Source organism: Haliaeetus albicilla, chromosome Z (assembly GCF_947461875.1).
Source record: "Haliaeetus albicilla chromosome Z, bHalAlb1.1, whole genome shotgun sequence".
Taxonomy (NCBI): Eukaryota; Metazoa; Chordata; class Aves; order Accipitriformes; family Accipitridae; genus Haliaeetus; species Haliaeetus albicilla.
This window is the reverse complement of record NC_091516.1, coordinates 67,654,568-67,676,582: the sequence shown is the minus strand read 5'-3', so window position 1 is coordinate 67,676,582 and position 22,015 is coordinate 67,654,568. Positions and strand designations below refer to the sequence as shown.

General features: G+C 40.1%; 1 protein-coding gene across 10 annotated transcripts in view; it reads left to right on the top strand.

The window, feature by feature from the left end:
* MEF2C (myocyte enhancer factor 2C) overlaps positions 1-5,233 on the top strand; it is a 141,434-nt gene extending 136,201 nt beyond the window's left edge. For 6 of the 10 annotated variants that reach the window (XM_069776405.1, XM_069776403.1, XM_069776401.1 and 3 more), the window contains one exon: positions 497-5,233. In XM_069776405.1, the coding sequence (XP_069632506.1) occupies positions 497-818 (322 nt within the window). In that variant the 3' untranslated portion in view covers positions 819-5,233. The remainder of the gene's footprint in view (positions 1-496) is intronic. The other 4 variants (XM_069776410.1, XM_069776406.1, XM_069776409.1 and 1 more) reach the window with 1 other exon arrangement.
* Positions 5,234-22,015: the final 16,782 nt, after the last annotated feature.

Sequence of the window (22,015 nt, the reverse complement as noted above, 5' to 3'; positions counted from 1 at the left end):
AGGTATAAAACGTAGCTGGCTCAAATTTTTGCATCTGAAGTCGCATGTCAGAACGAACAGCCATAAAAATAGTTGGGTGCATTCACACTAATTGGATTAATCCCAGCAGAGAGTCCGTGCCTCCCCTGTCTCAGCCAGTGCATACACACACACAGGCATTAGGTATAAAGAAACCTGCAGGTGGTTCCAACAGTGCAAAGGCTCGCCTTCCCAAATTTGCAGTGACACTTGGGTCAAAAAAAGGAGAGAGAGAGAGAGAGATTGAAAGCGAGACCTCCTTCCAAACCGAGGGCATGTCCCGCTCAAGCCGGCCACGTTTGTTGTGATGCTTTCATCTCTTCGAATTCGTGAATTCTCCCCGGCAAACAGTCCTCGTGCTCTCTGCATGCGCTGGTCCTGCGCGAGCCTTTACACTGGTGTTTCGTGTGAGTGTTTGTGCGTATCTGGGGGCTCCGTGCCTCCCCCGTCGGTAACTGGGTTTCCTTTCCTCCTACAGAGCTTGCACTAGCACTCATTTATCTCAGAGTACAAATCTCTCCCTGCCTTCTACTCAAAGCCTCAACATCAAGTCAGAACCTGTTTCTCCTCCTAGAGACCGTACCACCACACCCTCGAGATACCCACAGCACACGCGCCATGAGGCGGGCAGATCTCCCGTTGACAGTTTGAGCAGCTGTAGCAGTTCCTACGATGGAAGTGACCGAGAAGACCACCGGAACGAATTCCACTCCCCCATTGGACTCACCAGACCTTCGCCGGACGAAAGGGAAAGCCCCTCTGTCAAGCGTATGCGGCTCTCTGAAGGATGGGCGACATGATAACATTATTACCTATTAGTTTTTTTTTTCTTGCAGTGTGTGTGTGCTATACCTTAATGGGGGAGGGGGGGTCGATATGCATTATATGTGCCGTGTGTGGAAAAAAAAAAAAGTCAGGTACTCTGTTTTGTAAAAGTACTTTTAAATTGCCTCAGTGATACAGTATAAGGATAAACAGAAATGCTGAGATAAGCTTAGCACTTGAGTTGTACAACAGAACACGTGTACAAAATAGATTTTAAGGCTAACTTCTTTTCACTGTTGTGCTCCCTTGCAAAATGTATGTTACAATAGATAGTGTCATGTTGCAGGTTCAACGTTATTTACGTGTAAATAGACAAAAGGAAAACATTTGCCAGAAATGGCAGATCTTTACTGAGAGAGAAAGCAGCTGTTATGCAACATATAGAAAATGTACAGATGTTTTGACAGACCCAGCGGTTGGGTGGCCATGAATTGATGCTGGAAAGAGACTGGGTCACCTAACATACCGAAAATGCTCACAAACATGCAGGCATATCTTTAGAGTATGGCACTCAGTTAAAAAGGATCAAAACATTTGAAGAGGACCATACTTGTAAAAATGTTGAGTTCGAGGGCTAACATATTTAATTTAAAAATTCTGGGTCTGCATCACTTATTAAATGAAAAAAAAAATATAAAAATATGTACATTACATTTTGCTTATTTTCATATTAAAAAGTAAGACAGAGTTTGCAAAGCATTTGTGGCTTTTGTAGTTTCCTTAAGCCAAAATGTGTTCTTTTTTCCTTGATAGCTTCGCTAATCTTTTAAACAGTCCTGAAGAAACAAACAAAAAGGACTTTTTGTATAGAAAGCACTACCCTAAGCCATGAAGAACTCCATGCTTTGCTAACCAAGATAACTGTTTTCTCTTTGCAGAAGTTTTGTTTTTGAAATGTGTATTTCTAATTATATAAAATATTAAGAATCTTTTAAAAAAATCTGTGAAATTAACATGCTTGTGTATAGCTTTCTAATATATATAATAATTATGGTAATAGCAAAAGTTTTTGTTATCTTAATAGTGGGGAATTATATTTGTGCAGTTGCACATTTAACTATTTTGTTTCGGTTTTCTTTTACTGGGTATACATTTTACAGATCGAAGTCAGCTGTTGAAAGACTGATCTGTAAAAAGTTAGAATTTACCCATGGTGTAACAACTTAATCATTTTAATACAGCATTTTACAATCAGTTGGGTGAACTGCGATCCATTGTATATACTGATTAGTTCTTTCATGCTGTTTTGTGCATTGTAACAAGTTAAGGGCCCTTCTATTACTCAACGTCCTGCGTATCTTGTAGTTTTCCATGGGTTAAATGACAAAGTGGCGTAACTTGGCCCTTTCTCATTACTGAAGCTGGTATTCTGCCTGTCAGAATTGGATGTACAGCTCTAACGGCTGTCAGTTACGTGAGTGCAGGTGAATATTTGCAGAAGCAGTAGGGAGAGTTAAAGGGAGGGATCGGCACAAACATGCCTACGACGAAGATTACTCCCCTCTCTCACAGATTTGAAACTCTTAGTGAGATCATCAGTTGAAGAGCCGTTCAAAGCTGATTGATCTTACACAGCCAACATTGGCCATCAGGTCCCTGGATCTCATGGACCTCCGCGGTCACGTCATCTCACGGTGGGCAAGTTGTTGAACAACGCTCCCTGTGTGTTTGCACCCAAGCGAGATTTTGCTTCAGCATATGGCATCCACATTTTCTCCTGCCTCATATTGTTCCTTTGACTAAAATAGCTTGACCAGAGGGAATGTATTGTTTCTTTAAGTCCCTCTTGTTTATTAGAAGAAAATGGTGTATTCAAATGTTTCAGTTTAATCTTTCTGTTGGAGGGAAAAAGTGTTTAAGCAAAATGTTAGTGCCATAGTAAAACTGTAATATTTCTCCTTTTTCCAAGAGTCCTTCCAACTCTCACTGACATATATTGACACTATGATGAAGGTTATAGCTGCGACAGCTAAATATCAACACAGAATATTCTGTTAAGGGAAATCCACACTCTGTTTCCCACCTATACATGCAGTTGCTGTGCACTGCTCAATGATGAAGTGTACCTCTCTGTAGTAGAGAATGATGAACAGTGTGCATTAAGACATACGCTTTTCACTTATCATGACTTTATAGAAGCCTGCCTTACAGGCACTCTCAGCTGTGCAGGGGCTAGTGCATAATCTGGAAACTCTTTAAGCAGAATACTGTGCTACTAATGCATCCATCTTATCTTGTGTAGCAATCTGCAGGGTAAAGAAAAAGATACGCATGTTTAAAAAGAAAAAAAAAATTAAAAAACCACAAAAAAATCACAAAAAACAAAAACAAAACCAAAAAAAAGGTAAAATGGGGCCCATAATTAATTTTAAAACACAAAAAAACTGTTTTTGAAACCACTTTCTTCACCTTCAGATGAACCTATACTCATATTCTCTTCTGAGAATTTTAAACTTTGGTGTGTCAAAAATATGCAAATATATCACAAATGTACCTTGTCATTTCAAGAAAAAATACAACTTTATCAGTATTGTAGTAGAAACTTGTCAGTGGGGAAGGGGATTTGGTCTATTGATATATGAAGAATAGCCATATTAATAGTTTACCTTGCGATTTGCCTCAGCAACGCATGAAAAAGGAAAGATATCGTATTTAACGAAGATGCAGTGTAATATATTACTGCAAGTAACTAAGCAGAAAGTAGCGTGAAAAGTATTGCCTGGGCAATTTATATTAACTCTGACAGTGATTTTTGTATAAACACAAGTAGAACAGAATCACGTGAAAATAAATGCCAGTCATCCCTCTTGTTCCTGCTGCAGAGGGCAACTAACTTATACTGGCAAAATTGTGGGGGATAATGCATATTTGCAAACTGATCTAATGATAAGAAGCACAACTTTGATTGTGAAGTCACTTTCTGTAAACTATAACTGTCTACCTTTCTTGTTCCTTTATCTGTACCTTACCATTTATTGTATTTGCAAAGCTAATTTGGGTTTATTGTGTGATTCCTTTGTATTTAAGGAGTTTGGGGCAGAGCCCTGAAAGAGTATTAACATTTACTTTACCTTAACCCATGCTATATAATGTTTTAGGCAACATTCTTAATTGTAAGTTCAAACACCTGAAGTGGCATTCTAGACATCTGCAAGTATTGTTATAGCTAAGCTAACCTCTATTAAAAGGTGTTGTCAGTTAGTGTTTAATTGCTGGTGACAATTATATGATATACCCTATCTGCACAACCTGTATATTGTATGCATTGAGCCATTCGCAGTAAAGCTTTTGTCATTTCAGTGTTTTTCAAAAGTTGTGTTTTATAACAAAATGGCTTATATTTTTCCCATAAGAGGAATTTAGCAGTTTTTAATGAATAATATAAAAATATCTGTTGTCCTCAGATCTTTTTCAGGTAAAGCTAGCGTAAGAATAAAAGAACTCATAGACTGTTTTCAAGGATGTCAACCCTTTTGTATTGTATGTGTTATCCTATATATCCTCTTTTATCTATAGTCCTAACAGAGCTGTTTTGTTTTCCTTCTTCCTTCGCCTTGAAGGTAAATGCTTTGTAATTTTTTAAAAGCCACTTGAAACCTCAATAAAGGCTGTTGCCTAAACATGGCATACTTCATCTGTTCCTGTTTGTGCCATCTGCTGTGATGTCGTCAGTTATATGGCATTAATTTCCTGCCACTACAGGTCTCTTGAAGGACTGATGGAACATTGGTGTCTGTTAGAATGCTTCAGACTGTAGATGTAATAAAAGGCTTTTGTTAATATATTTTAACCAAAGATGTGGAGCAATCCAAGCTTTGAGCCACAGACCTTCTGCATCAAAAGTATCCGTTTGATTATTTTCATAATCAGGTGTTTCATTTCTACCTTCCCTTCTCATACCTCAGACTGATCCGTACCTCAGTTTGATTCAAAAAAGGTCAGTTAAGTAACTCATTAAAAAAAAAAAATAAAAAATGCAGTACCAGAGTCTTTTGTGGAGTAATTAATATCAGACCTGGGTTACCGCAGGCATTACACTTGGATTGCTTCAGATGGTTTGTTGTATCCTTTTTTTCTTTTTTTCTTCTCTTTCATGGGGATTTGCTTCCATAAAACAATGGTGATAACAAAATAGCTTGTAAATGGGAGCATACAAGCATTTGCAACAAATATTAAAGTAGAGGCTCACAGCGGCATAAGCTGGACTTTGTCGCCACTAGATGACAAGATGTTATAACTAAGTTAAACCACATCTGTGTATCTCAAGGGACTTAATTCAGCTGTCTGTAGTGAACAAAAATGGGAAAATTTCAAAAGATTCTCCTGCTGGAAATAAGGTATAATTTGTATTTTGCAGACAAATCAGTAAAGTTACTGGCTTTCTTAGTGATACGGTGTCTGTGGTGCATTTTTTTATTAATTTAAATAATGTTCCATTTTCACTGTTTTGCACTGTAACACATGAAAGAATCAGCACTTTAAGAACCAGCCGTTGCCTTGAGGTCCCTCTGTCTGTCACTTGTGCTTGCTTAGAAAGTTAAGCACCTTTTTTATGGCACACTGAGCATCTCGGTGCCTCACAAAAGTTAATGCCCCACTACACACCATCCCACCAAGTTAGAGAAACTCCATTACTGCTCTGGAAGTTAGTGTCACTTTGAATGAGGCCATCTGAATCTGGCCTTGATGTCTGAGCTAGCAGAGGTGCTAGGTGAGATAATGCCTGGATTCTAGGTACTTAGTCACTGACAGGGAATCCAGACTCCTGTATATACATGTCCTGTAAATTCTACCCATAGGGAGAACCATGCAAAAACCCTACCAAAAAAAAGCATGTTCTCTCTCAAAATCGTATATCATTGGGTCTATGCTTTATATGTATTCTCTAACATGATAACTTCGTAGGGATTGCATCAGAATTAATTTATACCCTCTTGTGTACTTTTTTTGTTGTTATTTAAATTTTCTCCCTGCTAATATCTATGGTTTTGGAGTCTAAGAATACAAGGATCACTTTATTTCAAAGAGATGTTTTTTCATGCCAGAGGCAGACAAGCTTATTAATAACTTAAGGTGCTTGGTGAATGTGTCAATTTCAAAAATAACGTTTCAAGGCCTAGTTTATAAATATGTTTATGAAAGAAAACAGCTGGCTGTTATTTACCTATTGCTTTTAATGACTTTTTTTTAAAGAGAAATGTTTCTAGTATTGCAGTGTTGGACACAGCATGATAATTAGGTGCTAAAATTAAGATTAAATGTCATTGGTTTTACTACACAACACATTTTTTCTCAAGTAAATCACTTCTTGTCATCATTGGCAAGGATAAGCAAAATATTTCTTGAAATGCAGTCAAAGTGTAATACTCTCTGAAATCTTAGAACATTCATATCTGGGAGTCCTTGGTCCTTCTATCAGTCATCTCTGTGATTAATACTCATAATGCTATGCCTGCATTGGAAAAGGAATTACTTAGCAAATAGAGTCTGTTATATAGTCTGTGTTGTTATTTATTACTCCAGAAAAATAACCATATGCATACTGAATATTTTGCTTTAGATTCTATGAACTGTATTATAAGCAATTTTAAAAATTGTGTGTTGCAATAGAAGTGGGGAGGTCACCAGGTCTTTAAATAAGGTTTGTCACTTCAGGCTCATATATGTCGTTCTGAAGAGCAATTGTAAAGTGAGTGGTCTGAGATAACTAAGCCCCATACCTTCTCCATCCAAGAGTGTTTGCTTTCCCTCCAAAGTTTTTTCTTCTTTTCATTAGCAAAAATCTACATAGCATCTTTTTAGAACTGGAAAACTGTGCTGAGACAGTTGCTGCATATGTCTCACAAAAGCGAGCACAGACTGTTGGTTCTGTTTATACCCTTGCTTATTGTCAGTGTCACCCATTCGTACCTCACCCTTCCTCAAACGCAATGCCTACATTTCCACAGGTAAAATACTGGGGGTGAGAGGGTCCAAGGTGCAGCAAGGAGGAATGATTTTGAAACAAGCAGATCATTTAATCTACAAACAGCAAAAAGACATTGATCGTGGCTCTATTGACAAACACAGCCTATTCCTCGTTAATTCCTCAGTGAAGATTTACCAATGCAGACCAACACAGCAAGGCTTTACCTGCTTCATGAATGTTCCCACCTACACTTATAAATGGAACTGCAGTCTTCTGGCGTCTGTGATTGTGGGAAACTCAGACTACTCAGCCACAACAAACTCAGGCTAAGTTTATTTTGTATTCAGGTACTGCGCTCGACACTTTACACTGAGTATTCAGAGGATCTGCAGTAGGTAAATTGTTATTGAATTCTCCACAGTTCACGTAAACACATCCAAGATAACTTTAACTGCTGTCAGCAGGCGTTATGGCTAACAGTATTTCTACCGGTGAAGGTATTTCTTCCTCCTCTTCCAGCAGACTTTGAAGCATGCTTTAGTTCCATTCTGCGTCACCTTGCTTGCTAGAGATAGTTCACAGCTAACATGAGGATGCTTGTGTGAATAATGAATTTGAAATTAGTACATTGCTTCTGAAAGCTGCAAAGTGTGCTGTTCTAATTGTCCTTTCTAACTTCTTCTGTCTTTGTGCTTCTGTCTGTGATTCATTCATAGCCTGCCCAAAGTTTTCAGTTTCAAGTATTGTTTGTATTTGTCAGGACAATATCCATAAGTTGTTTTAGGCTACAAAACATATTGTCTCATACTGCGGGGCGGTGGTTAATCACTGTTAGCTGTGAAGGTTTCACTTCTTTGGCTGAAGACAACAAGTGATGTAATAAAACATTTCACTGTGTGGGAAAAACTTAAAGGTGATAAAATTTAAAAGCGGTATATTTGCATGATAAATATAATTGGTGTAAACCACAATTTTGTTATGACAGTACATTACATAGCTCATTATTTTCTGTATTTGGGAGAGTTGCTCAGGATAGGCTGTGCTGTCTCACAGTGAAAACACAGCATCCTGTGACAAGTATGTACAAAAGTGTGTTGTATCACCAAAACTCAAAAGGAGGAAACAAGGAAAAAGCATCTGGAATCTGATTACACAGAGCTGACAAGCCGAGCTACAGTACTCAGACCACCGAAATGGCCAGTAGAAATACAACTGGTTGCATTTATGAGGCTGCATTTTGAACCACTGAGAAAATCATCACAAAGGAAGGAATTTCATATTAAAAAAAAAAAAAAAAAACCACATAATTTTCTGTCTTTCTGTGCCTAAGTATCTGAATATATTTCAAAAGAATGGTGCTTGAAGTGCAACCCTTTTGTTTCCCTCTGACACTTATTTACTGGGAAAAGCATCACTTTCTCTAATTATAATTGACTGTATTCCATATTGGTTAACTTGGAAAATCTGAAAAGAGGTTCCTGGCCTAAGTGTGTTGAGTTCATAGTCAGCAGCCAAGGAAAAGTAGCCTGATTTACAGCAGTACTCTCAGGCTATGGATACTGAACTTTCACTCAGCAAAATTTAAGACATAAACTTGGAGGAGATTGCGCTGCGACTGTTGCCTCACAGCAACACTCTACACCTTCAAAGATAAGCTTGTGAAAATATAATACATGCGGCACCTAGTCATCTGAAATAAATTTATCTCTCCTTGGCGAAGGCCCAAGTCATGTTTTTGCAACTTCTTATGCTACATTAGAATTTTTTCGGGAAGGAACCGAGAGCTAGAAAATATCATTATGACATCCTTTGCAGATGTGTCCTTACGGTGGGAAACCCTGATCTAATACACACTACTCCACCTCAAAAGAATATAGAATAAGGTGAGCTGGGGACAAATCTGATTGAAAGGAGAAATTACATAAAATATGAGTTTTCAACTTGGAAAATAAGTGAATGAGAGCATATATCCTTATGTGAATGGTATGGGGACAGCAGATCTGCAGGAGACTACTATGTGCTCTCTCTCTCTCAAAAATAGTGGAAGCAAGGAATACACAAAGAACCATCAGACAGCAGGTTCACAAGGACATATGATGACCACATTACATGTAATAAGTAGTGGGACTTGCAGCCATAAAACAGCATGGAAGCCAAAAGCCTGGGTAAGTTCATAAGGGGTTAGATTAGTTAAAAGGATGTAGCTCCATTTGTCCTGTTGAGTATGATGATACACTTACAGTTCCCAGCTAGAATAAAGGAAGGTTTTTCCACAGCTTATTTCTGGAAAATGAGAGGTATTCTAGGGGAGAATTCACATATGCCATTTTTATTTTTTATGTTCTTCCCCCTGAAAATCCCCTACAGACCATTGTCAGCGAGAAAATAATGAGATAAATGGAATTTTGATCTGATCCCATATGGCAGTTCTTGTGTCTGGATATCACATAATATAAGCATCCCTCTTTTCCCTCCAAACCCTTTTTTTTCAGACTATGTGTATTGATTTTACAGTGTTAGAAATTAATACAATACAAATGAAGCAGTCAGCATGCATAATAAGCCAAGAGCTAAAACTGTCAGGCCTTTCCATTTAGTATGGCTTTGCTTTTTCAATATCGTGAGGCACACCCAGATGACTTAAATGTAAACACGCACTTGTTTATTTATTCCACAACAGCCAGGAAAAATGAATAACTGCATGAATTACAGACCACAAGTACAGTTAAGGATGCATGATTGATAGAATTAATGTGCACATACAGGAATGAGACAATATCAGTCTGTAAGTATGGGGGTGGGAAATGGAAACAGAGAGGTGACACAAATACAGACCTGGGCCTGTAATTTCACATACTTGCTGTTCAACCAAGCGCCAGAACTTTGCTCAAAAGACAGATTTGTAGTTGTCTGCAAAGTGCGAGGCAAGGCACCAGGACTGCTCTCACCGTGAAAAAAATTGCTTGCATTTTGATGCCAGTATTAAGCATCAAACTTTAATTAATAAAACACATACACACACGGGATAAATAACAAAATCTTTGTTTGGAGTACCCAGCTCCACAGGAAATCCCACAGAACAGAATTATCAGGAAATGTGTTCCATGGGCTTTTGCAAGCAGCCCATCAGACCAGTGTGCAAATGGATTTGCTGGATGAGCCATCCCTGTGCAGACTTTGTTTTCTCAATATCTTGACTGACTAACTTAACAAAGGATATGCTGTAGTTTAATCAAAATTACAGGGCTAAGTGCAGAAACTCCTGAGCAGAATTCCACAGATAATGTTACACAGATCAAACTCAAGGGCTGTCAGATGATGGTTTCTACTGCCTCTAATATCTTTGAGTGTAGACTGAGGTATTTTAGGAGCTTCCAAAAATATTTCTGTATCTCTGAGACTGTGAACTAGTCAAGTTTATTTATAGTCTAAGCATGAAATCATTTAGTGAGAGTAATTTAGCAGCTTGTGAGAAATGCTCATGACAGATGCAGAGTAAATATAACAATCATTGTAAAAAAATCTATCTTGTATTACCTTAGCATGTAGAGGCAGAGGCTGAACCCTTGTCAAACACAGACTCCTGCAATGACTTCTTCTCTATTTATACCCTTTGAATATTAGCTGAGCAACTCAGTGTATCAAAACATTTGATTCTTGCAGGAAAACAGACTTTGTCCCAAGATAGAAGATAAATAGAAGACAGTTGGACAAATGAAAAAGCATACAAGAAGAGTAAACAGTCTGCAAACATCACTTCAGTGCCATCTTTTTGAAATCTGTTTGAAATCTCAGCTGTTCTAAATTTGAATGGTTAAAAAATAGAAGTTACATTTAAGTAGTTGTAAAGCTAATCCTGATCTAGCTTTTCATATGGCTGTGTCAGTGTCACTCACAAGTGTAAATAGCAATTGTTGGGGAGTTTGCAGAACTAGAATCAACCTGCAGATCAAACAATGAAAGTTACCAGTGCAATGACTTCTAATCCCCTTTTAAAGGTAAAGGACCTTGAAAAGATGAGGAACAGCATGGCTTTAGTCCAGGTTTTCAGAAGAACAAAGGTGGCTGATCAGCAAACACAGGACTATGATACGAGCAAGAATTTCTGAGGCATTAGGCTACAGCTACCCTTTTCTTAACTTTTGAATTTAGCAGGAGTGCACACCCTGCATCCTGAAAACATAGGAGAGGTTTTTCCAACCAAGTGGTTGTGGCTGATTCACTCTATTTCTGCAGGATGAAATGTGGATGTCCATGAAGTACGTTATGGTTTGGTACAATCTGGGGGTCGTTTCTTCTTCCAACACACAACAGATACCTATCAATCACCTCCTGAGTTTTTCCTTGAAATTTCTTTCCACTGCTGGCCTGTCTGAGTCTCTCACCTGTTAAATACTAGCTACATATTGCAATTCAGTTCCTGAATCATTGTATTAAATATCTAGCTTGTCATCTCTTTAGTTCTTATTATTCTAAGGTGCTTCTAGGATACTGTGAAGACACACACAAAACCCCATCATTGTGTCGGTATGGCTCAGGGAAAACAAAATTATTTCTGCTTCAGAAAACTGTGAGGCGAACAGCAGCTTTGAAACACAGTGCCAACTGGACTGTTGTTTTAGGGAAAGGCAGTCACAGGAAAAGCCACAGAAAATCAGGAGGTCCAAAAACTTGCGTAGTCAGTGAAGGCAATGCTGTCTGTCTCTCCCCTTGCTGACAGATAACAGGAGAAGTAGAAAAAACTCTTTTCTTCCCTCACCCCCTTCTGCTGTACTGCCTTGGATGTGCTCAGGCTAGAAGGAAGACTCTGAAGCACATTTCTTTTGCACTGGACCTCAGGGGGTGCTTATCTCCTTCAGACACATTTTAAGATGGGGGACAGAAAAGAGAGATGATTTAATGTAATAGCATATCTGTATGGATTTATTTTTCAGAAGATTTCCTTATGCAAAGTCATATCCCAAATTTCTCCTGACTTGTCATGATTTCTCTTTTTTTAATATGCCATGTATACAAGGTGCCAATTTGTTCCTTTTTAGTTTTTCTGGTGATGTTTCTGTATAACGTAGCAGAATTTAGGGCAGAATGCTATCATATTAGAAAGAGAGAGTTGATCATATGTTTATAGTGAGATAAATCATTTTAATCAGAAAATTTAAGCTGAGAATTAGTGGTCAGTCTGCACGTTGCTGTTTAAATATGTCTACACATGCAAGAAGACTTCACCATGAAGAAAGGATTTGTGAAAATATGCACTAGTTTGAGGACATCTTTGCATAAGTGAGAGTTTTGTTGCTCCTCTACGTAGCTGCTCAGCAGCACTTGGATCACACATTTCACTTTGGGTTCAGCAGTTTTGGCTTGTCCATTCCTGAGTGATTAATAATAATTAGAATCACTAATCCCCTCCATCCCTCTCACATCCACTTGTTCATACTGGGCAGTACCAATCAGGCCAGTGTAGTCTCCCCTCCTCGGATCAGACCAAGGCTCCCACTTCGAGCCGGGATAACGAGGGAGGTGTTCACCTCCTCAGGGCTGAATTTGTCTGATTTTACTTACACTCTGTGTAATAAGACCCTAATTGAAAACCTCAGGCTGAGTAACAGCTGAATGAGGGTCTTGAAGGAAGAAACATGGAAACTACAATCAACTGCTTATAATTCTGAGACTTTGCAAGTTTTCTATATAATGAAGTCATTTTCTTGAATAAGCTGATTTCTTTGACTGGGCTATCTCTTCTGCTGCTGCATCGTGTATCCTGCAGGTGATATACCTTGTGAAGGGGGTGTTTTATCTGTTTGCACTTTACTGCGTGCTTTGTTTGAAAGGCTGTGTCTGGGAAGCAAACCAGTTTCCTTTACCGTGGCTCTTGCTATTTAGGCAGGCAAAGCCTTCTGTAAAAACAGGGAGATGGAGCCTTCCCTGGGAGAAACAGCAGGGTGTTTCTGGAGTGATGTACAGTCACAGGCTGAGCAGGGGTGGGGTACTGATCATGGTGAGAAATTGCCTCCCCCGGAAAAGAAGAAAGAAGGAAGGAACATTTCCTAGGAGGCTGAGAAGAATTGTCTGAAGATTGTACAGTGCAAGAGGCCATCAAATGCTGCTGGAGTGGAGCACAAGACCGGTAATGAAGACTACAAGGTACAGGGAGACAAGGGAGTTAATTCCCCTACTCTTATTTAGTTTCTCCTCCTGCAGACCTGATATTCTGCTATTTAAATTTTTCTTATGTTTAGGAATTAACATTTTAAGAAAACATGGCTTGAGAGATAACACTAGTGAGGATGCTTACAGTAAGAAAAAGTCAGACAGCGTCACCTGAAGGCTCAGCTCAGCCAAGGCTCTCATCACACACGTCTTTGAGGATATTGGGACTCAGCTTCTAGGCCACTGCACAAACAAGCATCAGTTAGGCTGTACCAAAAGGTTTGTTCTGTGTTAAGTTGTAACATCCCCCTCTGGTTCCTTACTAACTGAAAAATTACTTTTCCATAGTCAGAAGCTGGAAGAAAGGACACAATAATATATTTATCTTGTGGAGAACCAGTTTGCATCATATTTATTTGGTCTGTTTGCCAAGCACGGAAAGATAACGCTATATAAAAGACAGTAAAACTTCCTTAAACTGGGGCTAATTTTTCAGTAGACAATATAACCCTCTAGACCTTTTTTATCCAATATAGTTTCTTATCATAAAAGTTTTTATAGCTGTGAGAGTGTGAGCTGCCCACTTGCACTGATTTCTTCTGACAAAGCTAAACAGACCGACTGCTGTTTCTGAGAAACTTCTGTAGTTATGCTGCCAGCTGGGGTCAGGCCACGTGGCTAAGCTTGAATAGTTTTTCTGCTAACACTAACATCAGTCTCCTTCAAACCATCTATGAATAGCTGCTGAAGAGACGGCATTAGCCTAGACCTTTTCTCTTCCCACCTTCTGAATGGCAGCGGATTTCTCCAGCCTACTAGATTATAAGGAATCTAATTTTGCCAACAGAGAGAAGTACCGGCCTCTCCTACATAGTTTTTCTGTCCTATTTTTTGGAGAAGTAAAGTATTAGACTTAGAGAGGCTTCAGGAAGACCCTTCCTTTCCATCTCCCAGGCATTTGGATTTCTCTGATCTTGCTCTTTGACAGCCAGTGACCCCAGGCAGTTACCCCCGTTCCTTACCAAAAAAGCCAATTCTGCTCATTGGGCTGGATCCAGCTGCTTTAAAAGAACCTCATATTTCACCACTGCCCCCCTGAATTTCCTCTCATTTTTGGAGAAGAGGTGCAGCCATGCTCTCCATCAGTAGGTGGTCCCGCTCCTATGCTTTCCTCACTATACCAGGTTTAGCAACCCTTTAGCTGGTAAATGACCAGGAAGGGATACAGAGGCCACACTGCCTTTGCACAGCAGCACCTTGGCTCAGCCTCACTCTTGGGAGACCTTATTTCCCGGAGGTTAATGCTCTTTTATCCCAGAGCACAGGCTAAGCAGGACTGGATTTAATTTACAGTGTAAAACTGTCCTCTGTGGCTATAATATGTGCAAAACTCTCATCCTGTCCTCGCATTGCCCAAAGCAGAAGAAAGCAACTTGCTCTGCTCTGTAGGGTACTCAGGTGATGGAGGCACATGTAGCATTCATCATGAAGAGTTCCTGGAGGGCAGCTCGTATATAAAGTGGTGATGGTATTAAAGCATATGGCTCAGTCTTTGTAGATAAGAATATGAGCTGTGCGCCAGTGCAGAGGGTTGAGCAGCCACTGATGGGGTAAGCATCTGCAGAAACCTCTGCTGAAAGGCAGAGGGTTTAGAAGAGACCGAGAATGGGTGAAGCAAAGGAGATTTTTCAAAGATTACCCGGATGCCATGTAGATCCCCCCGCGTAAGCATTGTAGGGTTATACCTTATGCAGGGGCTTACTATCCAGTTCTCCTTACTGTGCCAGACTGGTCTGTCAGTGGATGGGCTGTCTCCAAAGTGTTAGTGTCTATACGACAGTTAACAAAGTGCTTTGGATCTTGGTTTTGCACCATCTACCTGCCTGTATGGTACAGAATAGAAAAAAACTGTCTACCAAACTCCTGACTTTTGCCTTTTTATTAAAAAAAACAAACAAATGCTTCCTGTCCACAAGCTTAGTCTCAAAAGAGCTTTGCAATGCTTTTAAAGACATTCATTTTTTTAAAAAAAATTCATTTTTTGCCACTCATTTCTGACACCCTGTCTCCCTGTAATTCCAAAGTAGGTTTTTTATGAATGCTAGGAGATTAAGATTTTAATTTTAATAACAGAGCTGGTGAATAGACCAACAACTTTTAAAAGTCTTTGTTAAAGGACTAGGAGTTTGCAAAGGCATGCCAAGCATATGGGTGTTATGTTGAAGTTAAGGTTGCACAGATAATCTTAACCTCCTTTCTGTTGAGTAATGTGTATGATTTTGGGCTGTCACTCTTCTGGGCATGCTGCAAAAGACATCTGTTCAGTAAGGTTTTTTGGAGAGCTATGGGAATATTCTTCCTGGAGTGATGTAGGACTGCAACAAAGCTTTTGTAACTGGCTGGCAAAGATACTGTTTCAAATCATTGCTTTTGCTGCTGAGACTTCATATTATTATTATTATTAATTATTATTATTAGCCATGTGTTAGATGCCTAGAGCCTTGTCTAGGAATTTTTTTCACCTTAATTACCATTTAAATTTAAATGAATAAATATTCCACAATTCCTCCCAGGCAAGGCATTCTATCTATGTCTCAGTTTTCTCCTGTGTCAAAAAGACTCCTGATCCATTCAGGACCTTTTCAGCTGCAAATCTCCAAGTAAGGAAAAGATGAATGTAAACATACACACTGTATTCATGGCAAGCAAGAACACCAGACTTGCCTTGGCTTGCGTGCTGTGATGGAGAAACCTCTCGGTTGGTAGAATTAGTTTCCTCCACCTCTGCAAAGGGGCAGAGAGACTTGGCAGCTTGGCACCACTTGTGTGGCTATCAATTCAGCTTCGTAGACAAAGAAATATGAAGTAAACTCTGATCAAAGTGTTTCATCAAGACACCCCTGCACATCTATATAACCAGGTTGCTTGAACTGGCCAGGCAGGTCCGCAGTGCATGTTTCAAGCTGAAGCTCGCTGAAGGTGTTGGAAAGGGCTCCGGTTGCCTTCAGCAGATTTTGGAGCAGGACCTGTCTGTCCAAAGGCACTTCCCTAATGATCGGCAGGGGCCTCGGGATCTGCCTGACCATTGCTGCAGGCAGATAAAATGCGCTCTGCATAGCAGCACCCAGGCATCTCCCTTGGGTGTCTGCCGGTTTTGCTGCACAGACCCCGTTAGTCTAAGCCATGCCATAAAAGCGGGATCTACCCCTTCATCTCTTCATCCCTGCTCCTGATGCACAGGTTCCACAAAGGAAAAATGACAAAGCGGTTTAAGAGTGATTTTAAAGCTTCTTGCCCCTGGAGGAGGCTTAACTCTGTGTCCCTCCTTAGCGCTCCCATTCCCAACTCCTGGGCGAGCAGCAGGAGCTCCTTTTCTTCTTCAGGAGCAAGTACTCGTCAAAGTGGGGGAGATGAGGATGGGTGTGGTGACACTACCCCACTGTTTGTGTGATCTGCAGTCCCTAAGTTTAGCGTTGCTGGAAGCAATCATGCGCTCTTCTCTCTGTGTGTGGTTGTGTTAACAACTCTTTTGCTAGATCCGCAGGTAAAACCCCAGCTTGTTAGCAGTCCCTATGGGCCCAGCTCTGCCCTCAGACACACGACGGCAGCTCCCATCAGGCAGAGCAGCTATAGAAACTGCTAGTGCTGCTGCTTTGCTGCTCGCAGCTGGAAAGCTTTTGGTAAAAATATGCTTCACGTTATCTTCTTGCATGACCTTCCACAGCTTAGAAATAGAGACCTCTGACTATGTGATACAAATGGTCCTTTCTTACTGTAAATCTCTGAATGTAGAGATGGAAACTATTTTTTTTATGAGTTGACATTACCTTCTCTCTTCAAAGAAGCCCGTGGTGTATTTGAAAAGACTTTGAGGATCACTTATAATTATATCTGGGTTTGCAGTTAAACACTATATGGTCAATAGTTTCCATATTTGATAAAGTTCAAATAATACAAATTAAGTATATGGTTATACTTCAGTATATAGTTATGTTATAGTTAAAGTTATCGTTCATGATACACAGTAATGGAACTTAAATATAAATGTCTAGAAGACTTTATGAGCTTAATACAAAATTCCCACCTTTGTGCAAAATCAGTAGCAGGTAAAAGTTTATGATCGGTGTCTGTTCTTTTACCACTATAGCATTTGTGAGGGCACGATTTTAAGATAACATACCAGGTGATCCATATCAAAAAAAGCTGGCCACGAGGAAAATCTATGCGAATGTTCACCTGCTTGTATTATTTTATGTCATGAAATAAAACAATCAACTAACAACCTGAATTACCATCTCTGTAAGGAAAACCTGAAAGCATATGGCTGTGTGCATTTCCTCAGGGCACAGCTAGGTCACAGCACAGCGCTAGTTTGAACTACAGGCACTGCAATGGCATTTTTCCCCTGTCCTCTGATGTGGAGGGAGAGGTGATGGGATCTGACAAGTTTCTATATGAGAAGAAAAGAGGACAGAGGTGACACTAAAAAAATAAATCCAAGTAGGGGGGCCAGAGTCACCTGGCAGATGTCAGTTAAGATGAAGAAAAGAGAGTGAGGAAGGTCTAAAGCATGACAAGACTCTCCTCTTCAAATACATCCAGTTTTAGAAAGCAGTAGCATACACCGAAGAGAGATCTTGAGGGAGATGGTTTAGTGGAAATCCAGAGGGATAATTTCTTGCCACTGCCACCGTCCTTTAACATTTTCATTACTACCTTGTGGACTGCTGTTGAACCTGGACCTGAGCTGTGGGTCTCGGGTAGAGCAGGATCAGAGCTGGTGTTACTGGGCCACTTATTTACTGGGCGGCTTACCAGCTCTGGTGTAGCCATGGACAGTACGTCCAGTGGGTCGTGTCGTTGGCACTGGAGTGGTCACCAGGCTGCCCAGGGTAGAGTGTGGGCTCAGTCCCACATTCTGGACAGCAGTTTGGACATCATGTTTTGAAGGCGAATGATTCAGCAAGGAGGAAAGGGGCAGTTCCCGGAGATCTTTGTTTCACAGTTGCACAAAATAAAGGGTGCTCAGAGAGGGAGAGGCATGCCTCTTCATGGGCTGCTTGTACGCTAAAAACACAGGAATTCTTCTCCATGAGTGTACACATGTTTTGATTTTTCTTGCTGTACAGAGGACCATGTGGTTTGGCAGCTGGAATTTTTGCTTTCACAGGAACATAATTTTACATCTTGGTTTTGCATGAAGAAAAGCTGGATTCTTGCTGTGCTGACAGCTTTTGTCCCCCCCACTTTGGCTCCCATTGCCTGCAGCAGAATGCCACCTCTCCCTCCCAAACAACAGAGACAGATGAAACCGAGCCTCGCAGGCCGGCTGTCTGACACTCCTGTCCCTGAAATTTATGCTGTGGAGCTGGCATCCAAATAACCAGGCACGCCATTCCTGTTGACATCTGCCGCTGTTCCAGAGGAGAGTTTAGCCCTTCAATTACACTGTCTTCCTTGGCTTCTGCGCAGACACCGCACCTGAAATACCACCTGCTCCTGGACCACCCTCCTCCTGGAGACCCCTCTGCTTCCTGGGACACTTGGGACAACAATTTTGGGGTGTCCGCTTCCCCTCCTTGCCTGGCTAAGTATTGCTTTCCAGGTGCCTCTGGCTGCTGAGCAGCAGGAGACGGAGAGGCGATGTACACACATCAGCACCATGCTGCCTTATCACCAGCATTGGGAAATTGTTCTTTTTCTGGACAACCTGTACAGCCGTAGGAAAAAAAAAAAAAAAAAAAAAAAGCCTCCTCCTGGAAACAGTCCCTCAGTGCTCTCACGGAGGACTCTGTCTCCCTCCAGTGACTATTGAGTGCCTACAGGGAATAGCTTCCTAAATTGTTTAACGTTAGGTGGTTTAAGCGATCCCCTCAGGTTAGAAAACCAGACCAAAACTGACATCATCTCAGCTGACTTCTTGTGTCTTGCGGGCTGTAGATTTTCACACGATACCCTCCAATGAGCTTACTAATGTGCTAAAATACATCTCAGAAGCAGGATAGCAAGGCTCAGAGAGCTCTTCTCTTCCCTTGTACTGGCGGTGTCCTCTGTCCATTGAAGATATCTGCCTATTCTTGACAAATAGAGCTTTTCATCTGCATTTTTTCCCTCCTACAAGGAAGACCCCTTCAGTACATTTCTCCCTGTAAAGCTACTTATGTCATTTAAGGAAGACTTTTTTCTTTTTTTTTTCTGATAGGTAGATATACATTTATGTTCCTCACCTAGGTTTTTGTTTTCCCCAGCATTCCAATAGTTTTTAGGCGTGCTTTCCAATTTTTCAGCTTACATTGTAAAAGGTGGACCTGAGAATATGTGAACACGAGACAGTGTCCTGGCTGTGACACACTGTTCCTGACTTGCACGAAAATGCGAAATGATCTTTCTGTACACACTAATTCCTTATCACTATTTGAGAACAGATTTGTCTTTTTTTCAGTGGTCTCAAGATGAGAATTCCTGTTGAGTTGCCTGTAGATTCTCAGCCTCGACAAGGTTATTGCTTTTCAAAAGAACCACCAGTCTGCAGGTGGTTGCAATTGTTGTCCCATGATGCATGATTTTGCATTTGACTTGCACGTACTAGAAAATGCTTTGACTGACCCAAATTAGCTACAAACCTAGAATATACTCTATGACTCCCCTATAACTAACATTATTTCTCTCTTGTCCAAAGCTTATATCATGTGCAAATATTGCCAGTTTTGATTTTTAATTTAGTTTCAGATAGTTAATAAAATATTGGAAAGAAGATAGTCATCAATTAATCAATGGGAATCCTGTCAGGAAGACAGTTAATTGACAATTTTTCCACTAACGCCAATTTTTTGAGGTCTACTGGTTCACCAGTTCCTAATTCATAATAATGTGGGCTTTAATGATAGCCTGATAGTCTTCAGTCAGACTGTCATGCATTGCTAAATCAAACAACACTGTGCGGAACTATGCAGTTACTCTTAACAGTCAACCCAGCTATCTCATAAAAACTGACGTCACATTTTTTTTTATTAAAACCATTTTCCATGGAACTGTGATTTGGCACTAGTTGCACTGCCATCCTTCAGTTTCTTCTTGATTAATCATACATCCAACTCTTCATTATGCTGTCTCAGATCGATGTTAAATTCATTATCTAATTTGCCCCGAGTAACATGACATTCTAAAAAAATTTAGGGCTATACAGAAAGATAGAGACTTTATCATGAGTAATTCAGACCTGTTCTTGGTACTTTGATTAGTACAAAAAAGGTTGTTACTGGCAGTAATGTACACCTTTTGAGAAATGAAAATAATTGTCATTCACAACTCAAGATCTTGCTGAAAAATAGTCCTGAGTAGCTTCAATCACACAGCCGATACACTTAAAAAAGAAAAAAATTATTACAGGAAGAGCGCTGAGTTTTGGAACAGCCACTCTTCTGCTATTTGCAGTCAGCATCATACTTGTTCTGAGGGTGAAAAGACATGAAAGTCTGTGTATAAAATCAGATAGTTTTCACAGCAAAGTGTCAATTTTGGTCACAAAGAGCATGATGCTGTCCCAGAAAATTACTCATTTCAAAATGTATCATGAATGAGATTTTTTGGTGTGTTTTTGTTGACATGATAGACAATAAATATGGTCCCAAAAGTATAGCACACAAGCAAAACTGTTCAAAATTGCCTGAGTATGTTGTTGAATAAATAACTAATGATATGTGTCAACAGTTCAGATTTTGTGCCAGGCTGGAGAATAAGCAACATATAGTCGAAAAGAAGGAACAAATTACTCCCCCCCCCCCCCCCAAGAGCATTTGCACAATAGTACCATCAAAAAAGATTGTCTTCACTCTAGAGAAATTGATGATAAAACAAAGGTGGGTAACAGAGGATGTTGGCTGAAGTATGGATCTCCAGAGCTGATTTTGCCAGTCACAAAAGTTTGGATCTTGAAGAAATGAGCATGAGGAGTGAAAGCTTTTCTAAAGAAAGCCTTAGATACAGCATCCACTAACTTTGCCTGCATTTTGACCCTTTCCTGCAAATTGTGGTCTGGATTCGTTGTTTAGCAAACCAACTGGGAGACTTTGTATCTGTGACTATTACAATTCCTAAGTGGTGAAGCTGCAGCATTCACCAATAAATCACTGAAAAGATGAAGAATTGGAACATAATGTTAAGAGAGGTTCTGATGACAGGACAAGCAGGTGGCTCTTTGCATTGCCTGACACTCGAAAGGTGGTAGTCATGATGCTGCCTCTGCTTTCCATCAGTTCAAGGATGGATTAGGAAAGCCGTGTGTTTCCCCTCATGCTGAAAAATACACAGGTGCATCACTCCAGCTTAGCTCCTGCCAGCACACTTTCCTTGAGAAAACAATGGTGTCAGTGGACTTCAAGGCACAACAGCTAGTTTTTAGTGCCCAACAGCCATATTGAATTTGACGTGTTCTTCGAAAAGGCAAATTACTACAGAGAGCCTTCAGTGACCTTACTGGAGAGTGGCAATTTTAACATTCAGTACTTAGGCTTCCCATTCCTCTTTTTTACAAAGAAGCAAGATTACGCAGAGCGATATCATATGAAGTGGGGTTTGTCTTCTCTGGTCCATCTTTGATCTCATGATCAAAAGCCAAGATCTTATTGTTCATCCTCACTTTGTACAGTGAACTAAACTTACTACTTAAACATAAAAGACAGCGAGAAAACAAAACCTGACTGAGTGCTGTTTTTATGACTCTAATACACACAATTCATTGAGTTTTATGATGTTACTGACTTATCACTGAAGAAAGTTGCCATTTTTCTTGTGTGTGCAACTAATAGGGAGCAGTGGTTTTCCATTTAATTTGCTGGGAAAAAAGCAAGTTTACTGGTAGTGTGAATTAAAGATATTATGCACTTTAAACTGCTTGTGGTGCTCTTAATATCTTAGCACTAGGAACTTGTCAGGTTGGGTGTAGCTGGAAAGAAATATTTAACAAAGGCCCTCTGAGGGAGAGGAAGCCAGAAGGTGTAGCGACCCGAGAGATAGGGTTTAGAAAGATAGCAGGTTGTAGTATTTAAGACAGAAGCAGCTCAGCGAGTGTGTAATAGAGGTCACAGACTTCTTAAGGAGAAACCTGTCAGTGAC